Raw genomic sequence first — 9,386 nt, forward strand, 5'->3', positions numbered from 1 at the left:
AAGAAAGCCATATATATGGTTGGAATGGATCCACAGAGGAGAAGAAAATGTGTGGTCACGAGCAAATTAACGTATGATGGTTAATGAATGTTAGGATGATGGATACACAAAAATGAGGAATGTGGTTAAAATTCTTCATCTTCCAAAACAAGAAGTCACTTTATCATGTATAAAAAACTAGCTGCATAAGCACATGACTTAACATGGTAAACATCAGAAGAAACATCTAAAATTGCTACAAGTGTTATTTCTGGGAGATGGGTGTAGGAGGAGGGATTGGTTCCGCAGAGTGGGGCAGGAAACTTCTTACATTTCAGTATGAGCTGGGAATGCTGTTTAAACTATGTGCATGTTTTACTTTGGAAAAGATAAAGAATAATTTAAAAAAGCCCCAAGAGACACATCCGGTGAATGATCTACACCTGTAGCCATGCTTTCCAAAGTGTGATGGTCTTCCCGGGGGGTACTCAGTCATCAGGCAATGAATTCAAGGATTGCTGCTCTGTCCTCTACCCTCTTTCCCTTTTCACTTGAAATGAGTTTGGGGGTGGGGGGGTGAGGGTATCAGTTTCAAGCAAGTTTCAAGTTTGACTCTTATGAAATTAGAGGTTATTAGATGCACAAAGTCTAATATGGAAGAAGATTTAGAGGCCAGGGTAGGGTGGGATTAAGGGAATAGAGTTTAAGAAAACGAATGGAAGAGAGATGGTTCTCTCAATACGCAGACTGAGTAAACAAATAGAAAACTCCACAAACCACAGCTCACATGCCATTTCATGAGGAAGTTTTCAGATGCCTTAGCAGCCTGTCCTTACACAGTAGATGCCTATTTAATTGAAATAATGGAAATTTGGAATTCCCATTGGAATTCCCATGTCCTATATCCAGAAGTATTGCACGTAGCAAGCATCTGACATTGTACTCTGCTTCCAGACTCAGTCTCATAACTGCTTGTTTTCATAGACTTTTGCTTTCCTTTTGTACCTTCTTTTCATTTAAAAATATCACCACCACCACAACAGAGCCATAAATAGATGATCATCTTTCACTCAGGTAAGACTAGATGGAATGGTTTTAAATTGAATCTGGTGGGGAGGGATTCAGACAATACTAAAAAAAAATTGGGGGCGCCTGGGTGGCTCAGTCAATTGAGTATCCAACTTCGGCTCAGGGCATGATCTCACGGTTCATGAGTTCGAGCCCCACATCAGGCTCTGTGCTGACAGCTCAGAGCCTGGAGCCTGCTTCAGATACTGTGTTTCCATCTCTCTCTCTGCTTCTCCCCTGCTCATGCTCTCTCTCTCCCTCTCTCTCAAAAATAAATAACGTTAAAAAAAAATTTCATGATGGAAAAATCATTTTGAAACAGACTAGGTTCTCGTTGGTTTCATTTAGCTTAGGTTGGGAGAGAAATAGACTAATTTTTACAATTCTCAAATTTAGCATTCATTAGAAACAAGAGAGCTTGTTAAAACACTTTCTGGAGCCCCACCCCCAGACAATCTGGTTCAGCAAGTTTCTTGGAGATTCTAGCAAGTTTCCAGGTGATGCGGATTCCCTTAGCCTCGGCTCTTACTTCGAGAACCTCTGGATTGATTCTTTGATGGTTTCTGAGATCCCCTGCTCACAATATCCCTTATTGTTTTAGAAAATGGCACACTGGGTGAATACCTGAGAACCTCTGCTGGGGTCAACCGCTCCGTATTTTCACACAGATGTACTGATACTATTTCTTTCCGTAAAGACTTTGCTTTGGGGACAGCTGGTAGAGTGTGTGACGTCCTCACTGAAGGCTGCCTCCAGAATGCCCTTCATCGACTGCCTTGCTTTCTTCCTAAAATCTTTTCCTAGGAGGGCATAGAGGAAGGGATTAAAGCAACTATTGGCCGACGCGAGAGCGATGCACACGTGGTCCCAAGACAGCAGAGCTTCTCCAAGGGGAGTTTCTGAGTCAAAAAACAATGATAGGACCCCAACAATGTGGTATGGAGCCCAGCAGACGCAGAAGACAATCACCACAGCCATGGCCACTTTCAAGGTTTTGATCCGAGTCTTGGTGAAGCGGCCCCGTCGCATGCGGAAGATAATGAGGCTGTAACAGGCCACCATGACAAAAGAGGGCACAAGGAAACCTACCACTAGTCTGGTGATGGTGACTGCCCCCCGGGGGGTTAGTACTTGATTGTTATATGAAAACTGGCCTAAATAATCACCCTGGAAATCTTGGAATAGCTCATCCAAGTATGAGGAATTGCTGGAAGAGTCAGAGTAAAGCTCTAAATCGAGCGGGTTAGCTCTGTGATCTGCAGTGGGAAACCCACTGGGGACTATAGGTGAGACCTCATTCGCAGGCTTAAATAAGTTATCGTATGGAGGTTGACTAGATAAATTAGCTGGGTCTGCAGGCAGTGGCTGTCCAGAAGGTCTTCGAAGCGTTTGAGAATGGAAGATAGTGGTGGCTGTCCAAGGCGGGTCATTGGCTCGTTCAGAGAAGGACCGCAGCCTTGCATCCATTTCTCCAGGCAGCTGAACAATGGAGTTGTCAAGAGACCCGTTTTCCAGTAGATCGACGGTGAAGTCTGAATAATCTAACGAGCCGTAGAAGCCCAGGTCGTAGCCGCACACGTCACGGCTGCCTACGGTGAATGTTTCCCGGTACACGAACACAGGTATGCACATTGCAAAAGCCACCACCCATATACATCCACAGACGGTGAGGGCTGTCCCCACGTTGCGATGATTCTGGCACCAGATCGGCTTGAGTACCAGAAGGCAGCGATCCAGGCTAATGACAGTCAGCAGGAAGACACTGGCAAACATGTTGAGGACAATGATGGAGGGGATGAGCTTACAGAGGAGCCAGCCATAGGGCCAGTGTCCTTGGAGAGCCAGGTGAGCCAGGGAGAAGGGCAAGGAGAGGCAACACAGGAAGTCCGCCAGCGTGAGGTGGAGAAACCAAACTGTGTTCACCGTCCGCTGCATCTTTAGGCCAGCCACCCACAGCACCAGCCCGTTGCCCGGCAACCCCAGTAAGAAGGTGAGGCTGAGAATGGCCATGGAGACAATTATTTGGGGTTCATACCAGGGCTGTGAGGGTAGGTCAGTTGAATTGGTCTCAGCAGAGAAAGACTCCATTGCTGAACTTCTAGGAAAATATAAACAAAAATATTAAAACTACTGTTTTATTTTTTATTTTTAATTTATTTTTAATTTATTTTTTTTTTTTTTTGTTTTCAACGTTTATTTATTTTGGGGACAGAGAGAGACAGAGCATGAACGGGGGAGGGGCAGAGAGAGAGGGAGACACAGAATCGGAAACAGGCTCCAGGCTCTGAGCCATCAGCCCAGAGCCCGACGCGGGGCTCGAACTCCCGGACCGCGAGATCGTGACCTGGCTGAAGTCAGACGCTTACCCGACTGTGCCACCCAGGCGCCCCAAAACTACTGTTTTAAAAAAGCATATGCTTGGGATTATAACATTCCCCCATTAGGATACAGAACTACAAAAGTCCTCACACTGTTTTAGTTTGTGTTCTTTCTTAAATTTTTTTTTTTTTTTTTTTTTTTTTTTTGTGAGAGGGGGAGAGAGAGAGAGAGAGAGAGAGAGAGAGAGCATGCATTCGAGGGTGAGAGGGGCAGGGGAGAGCGAGAGAATCTTAAGTGGGCTTCATGCTCTGAGTGGAGCCCAACATGGGGCTTGATCCCATGATCCTGGGATCATGACCTGAGCCGAAATCAAGAATTGGTTGCTCAGCCTACCGAGCCACCCAGACCCCCCTAGTTTGTATTCCTTGACTTCACACTGGACCACACAAAAACGTTCTGTGACAATTAGAATCTACTGTATCAATTTAAATGCGTATCAAAATCATAGTTTCATTTGGAAGTCCCTATCAATGTACATTTCTCCTCTTTCTTGCACTTCCACTTTCTCATTCTGCACTGGTTCCTTTCCTCACCTGGTGTCTCCTATTAAAAACAAATAAGCTAAATGACAAACAATAACTTCTGTTGTTTTTGAGAGTTAACGATCATGTTAGGAACTGAACTTCTAATCTTTTTTTAACATTTATTTATTTTTGAGAGAGAGAGAGAGAGAAAGTGAGCAGGGGAGGGGCAGAGAGAGAGGGAGACACAGAATCCGAAGCAGGCTCCAAGCTGTCAGCACAGAGCCCGACGCAGAACTTGAACCTACAAACCATGAGATCGTGACCTGAGCCGAAGTCAGACGCTCTACTGACTGAGCCACCAGGCGCCCCAACGAACAATAACTTCTAGACCAGAGGTTCCCAGCTTTATATCCACGAAAGGGCTTTGTGAAGCTCCATCACCACGTCAAATGGTATTTAAGATTTTAACTTCGTATATTCTCATTTCTTTGAGGGTTGAAGTTCCATCCATTCCCTCTACCAGATCTTTGAGGGACTCACCGCCACAAAAAAGGTGCAGTGGATTCAGTTATGTCTTTAGATACCTCATCTTTCCCTTTTTGCTTTCAAATTTCTCAAGAGTTGTTTACCCTCTCTGCATTGATTTCCTCCTCACCCATCATTTCTGTCTTGTTAGTTTTTTAAATGTATAATCATACATATGCATACATATATACACATATGTATTTTTGAGAAAAAAATTTTTAATATGCACGGAATGATCTAATTTTGTCAAATTTTGATTAACAAAAAATATGCATACATATATACACATATGTATATGTAGACGTGTATATATGTATGCATTTTTTTCTCAAAAAAAAATTTTTTTTTCCACGTTTATTTATTTTTGGAACAGAGAGAGACAGAGCATGAACGGGCGAGGGGCAGAGAGAGAGGGAGACACAGAATCGGAAACAGGCTCCAGGCTCCGAGCCATCAGCCCAGAGCCCGACGCGGGGCTCGAACTCACGGACCGCGAGATCGTGACCTGGCTGAAGTCGGACGCTTAACCGACTGCGCCACCCAGGCGCCCCTCAAAAAATTTTTTTAATGTTTATTTTTGAGAGAGAGAGAGAGAGGCAGAGTGTGAGTCGGGGGGTGGGGAGCGGAGAGAGAGGGAGACACAGAATCAGAAGCAGGCTCCAGTCTCTGAGCTGTCAGCACAGAGCCGGAGGTGGTCTCAAACCCAAGAACTGTGAAATCGTGACCTGAGCTGAAGTCGGAAGCTTGACCGACTGAGCCACCCAAGGCGCCCCCCCGCCCAGTTTTTAAAATTGTGTTAAAATAGTCATAATGCAAAATTTACCATTGTAACCATTTTTTTAAAGATTAACATTTTTTTAAAAGTTTATTTGCAGAGAGAGAGAGAGAGAGAGAGAGTGGGGGAGGGGTAGAGAGAGAGGAAGAGAGAAAATCCGAAGCAGGCTCCATGCTGTCAGTGCCGAACCCGACTTAGGCTCATCCCTATGAACGTGAGATCATGGCCCAAGCTGAAATCAAGAGTTAGACACGCAATCAACTGAGCCATCTAGGTGCCCGTGTTTCACCATTCTTAAGTATGAAGTTCAGCAGTGTGGAGTATATTCCCATTATTGTGCAATCACTCTCTAGAACTTTTTCATCTAGTAAAACTGAAACTCTACACCCATTAGACAACAATTCCCCACTTCCTTCTTCCCCCAGCCCCTGGCTAAACACCATTCTACTTTCTGTTACTATGTATTTGACTACTGGGCATTTGTCTTTTGGTGTCTGGTTTATTTCACTCAGCATGATGTTCTCAAGGCTGATCCATGTTGTAGCATGTGTCAGAATTTCTTTCCTTTTCAAGGCTAAATAATATTCCATTTTACGTAAACACCACATTTTATTTATCCATTCATCTCTTGATGTGAAGTGCTCTCACCTTTTCGCTGTTGTGAATAATGTTGCTATCAACTGGCATGCATATTGTTTTATAAACTGCTTTCTTTTTTTTCAGCTAGTCTCCATATCATACAGTAAGACTGTACCTTAAGGAATGTTCAGTCTTTAGCCAGTGTTTTTCCAATCATTCCCAAAATATCTTCAATGGCTGATTTGTCCACAGTTATAGCCAATCTAGGATCACACTTTGCATTAGGATGAGAGGTTTGAATTAAGAGAGAGAGAGAGAGTACATGCATGTGCACGCGAGCAGGGGAGGGGCAGAGAGAGTGGGAGAAGGTGAGAGAGGACTGTCAGCACAGAACTCGATGTGGGGCTCGAACTCACGAACCGTGAGATCATGACCTGAGCCAAAAACAAGAGCTGGTTAACTGACTGAGCCACCCCGGTGTCCCAGGATGTTATGTTTCACAAGTCTCTTTTTGTTAGCAGTTTCTCTTTTTCAAGGAGACTAGCTTGTTTCAGGGTCTGTTGTTCCCACCATTCATTTTTTACCTTTTCTAATTTGTCTTCTGCCCCATCACTATGCTAAAATTACATATAAATAACAAATCCAGGGGGGCCTGGGTGGCTCAGTCGGTTGAGCATCCAATTCTTGATTTCGACTCAGATCATGATCCCAGGGTTGTGGGATTGAGCTCTGCGTCGGGCTCCGAGCTGAGTGTGGAACCTGCTTAAAGTTCCCTCTTTCTCTCTCACTCTGCCCCTCCCTCCACATAAAGAATGGACGAAGGAAAGAAAGAAAGAAAGAAAGAAAGAAAGAGCAAATCGCAATATCTTATTCGGTCTTCATCCACTAGCCCATTCTCTTGACCTCTGTGACATTATTCTCCCTTAATTCTGAAGACTCATAAATGTACCCTATCTTACAGCTTTCCTGAACAACTCACTATGCTGGCTCATGTTGTTTACTTCTGTCTGGAATTACACCCTTAACCTTAACCTCCTCCGTCTTGCATCCTTAATCTCTATCTGTTGAAATCCTAGCCATTCTTCAAAAACAAGCTCAAATATTATTCTTCTTTGAAACCTTCTCTTAACAGTCTCAAACAGAAATTAGTCCTTCAGCCTCTTAAATTTGTGTGTGTAGGCGTGTATGTTGAATCTCCTTTCATATTATCTGTGCAACGATACGTTTTGTCTTGTATTATAATTATTATCGTGGCTGTCTTATCTATTATGCTGGCCTTAAATCTCATGATGGTAAAGACGAACTCTCTTCCTAAGTACTTGTTCTACAGAATTTAGCACAATGCCTAAAAGATCAAAAATTACTTCAGTGGATGGATGTTCATTTGGGGGTTTACTTTTTTTTTTTTTCAACTAAGTTTAAAATTCTCATTCCTATCCATTAACCCATTAAAGACGCGGTCTCTTCTAACTTCCCTTTGGTTTTCCAGTTCCCGGTTCTTACTGGCTGCAATAGCATTTTATGTTTCCTTTCATAGAGTCCCAAAATATTTTTGTGGCTTCGAAGTCATTCTGCTGACTTAACCAGATGTTTTCATAGGGCCTTACATGATTAGCAGAAGTTAAAATAACTGAGTCAACAAAATAATAAAAAAGAAGAAGTGGTTCTCATTCCCCTCTCTGTAGCCTTACCCACACAATATTCAAGTCCTATCAGGAGCCCTTCCTTCCCTGCTGTGCACGGCAGGTACCCTGGTCCACGGTCCTACTCCAACACACACATTAATGCGGGGATCCGTAAAATATTGAGAGAAGGGTGGAATCAGAGAAGGCTAGGGCTCAAGGGAAACTTAGTAATCATCTTTCCTTGTCTCTAGTTTTATTTTGCAGTTTTTGACGCTGACACTCAGCAAATTAGCTGACTTTCACACATTCACAACTAGGAGGGTTCTGAGATTTTAGGACCAATGTCTTTCACACCAATACTCCTTTTACTAGAGAGAATCACAGAACTAAAAAGTCTTTGGTATTGCTAATAAAGGGAAAGGTATGGAGAACTGCACCAACTGAAATAATAAAGACTGAAAAGAGGGGCGGCTGGGTGGCTCAGCCGGTTAAATGTCCGACTTTGGCTTGGGTCATGATCTCATGGTTCGTGGATTCCAGTCCCGCATCGGGCTCTGTGCTGACAGCTTGGAGCCTGGAGCCTGCTTCGGATTCTGTGGCTCCCTCTCTCTCTGCCCCTCCCCTGCTCTTTCTCTCTCTCTGTCTCTCAGAAATGAATAAACATTAAAAAAAAAAAAAAAAGTATTTCAGAACAAGATAACTTTTTACATTTCTCCAAGTGCTTTGACTGAAAAATACCTCTACATTTAAGATTGGTAGAGCTCCTTTCTTTCTTTCCTTTCGTCTTTTTAATTTTCAACACTGAATTGGCTGAAAGTATTTAAAAAGATAAAGGAAATCCTGAAACTAAAAGTCAATTATGATAGGGAGAGAAAGCAGATTCCAGAATCAAATAGTAGTGATAGGATGACAGAGTCAGTAACAATAAGGAACAAGCAAAAGAATAAAAGAAAAAAAAGAGAAAGTGGAATGAAAAAAAAAATATATATATATATATACATAAAGAAAAAATAGGTCACCGATTTGAGAAACAAAACTATTGATTTGGAAAGCTGGAATCATAGTTCAAAAAGAGAAAGATAGCCAATTTAAGAGAGAAAAAAAAATGGTATGACAATTCACTGTTAGTTCTAGAATGAAACTATTAAGAAGAAAAATAAATAGGATGTGGGATATTTAGAGAAAGAGAGGTGGATGTGGGGACACAACAAAAACAATACAAGCTGGGGAAGGAATGGGGGGGGGGGGGGGGGGAGTCTGATAACGACCCTCAAACCATTATCCGTAACAAGGAAACCAGCACCAGGGACCAGGTGGATGTAAGCTTTTCTTACCAAAAACCTGAGATGCTAGCTGAAGGTTTCAGCACCAGCCTGGAGGTCCCCACACGTCCAGCCTGGTCTTCACTCTTACCCACAATCAAGTTATGAAGTATATTTCGGAAACTTGCTGAACCATTCCTCTTTCCCCTCTCTCTTCGTTTTTGATGACGAGGGACGGAACTCCTCACTTTTGTCTCCTATTTGACTTTGGAGGATGAGTTTCAAAGTGAGTCATGTATGAATGTCTCAGATAAGGAGAGTGAAAGAACGGAAGTGGGAGGGCATGCTTCTCAGATGATTTCTGTGGGACAGAATACGGCTAAAGAGGGAAGTACTTCTGTAATCAGCTCCTTGCTTTGTAGGTTTGGGCTTGTGCTTTAGAAACGCACTAAAATGGCCCTGCCATCTGTGAGGGTGGAGGTGAGGAGTAGTTGGGACGAACGCCCCGCACAGCATCCCTTAACGCTCTCAAACAGCATCCCTTAAACGCTTAACATGTGGAAAGAAGCAAGCCATACTGAAGTCAGATTGAGCTATGCCCTAATCTTTTCAGATTCACAATCTGGTAGGAATACGCACCCATACACTACAAAACTGTAATACAACCCAGACTATAACGGCAGAGATACCAGTAGAAGTAGAATAGTAGAAAATAACAGGGAAAGGTATA

General features: G+C 43.1%; 1 protein-coding gene across 1 annotated transcript; it reads right to left on the reverse strand.

Annotated features, from left to right (window-relative positions):
• Positions 1 to 1,264: 1,264 nt before the first annotated feature.
• C3AR1 (complement C3a receptor 1) lies at positions 1,265 to 8,961 on the reverse strand. Its single transcript, XM_040462654.1, has 2 exons — positions 8,729 to 8,961; positions 1,265 to 3,145 (listed from the first exon to the last, which is right to left on the reverse strand). Exon 2 carries the CDS (start codon positions 3,133 to 3,135, stop codon positions 1,708 to 1,710), a length of 1,428 nt encoding a protein of 475 aa, XP_040318588.1. The 5' UTR covers positions 3,136 to 3,145; positions 8,729 to 8,961; the 3' UTR covers positions 1,265 to 1,707.
• Positions 8,962 to 9,386: the final 425 nt, after the last annotated feature.

This window comes from Herpailurus yagouaroundi, unplaced genomic scaffold (assembly GCF_014898765.1).
Source record: "Herpailurus yagouaroundi ecotype Mexico unplaced genomic scaffold, PumYag 355, whole genome shotgun sequence".
In the NCBI taxonomy this organism is placed as follows: domain Eukaryota; kingdom Metazoa; phylum Chordata; class Mammalia; order Carnivora; family Felidae; genus Herpailurus; species Herpailurus yagouaroundi.

Coding starts and splice junctions, on each gene's coding strand:
- C3AR1 (XM_040462654.1), bottom strand. CDS start 3,135: ATGGAGTCTTTCTCTGCTGAGACCAATTCAACTGACCTACCCTCACAG.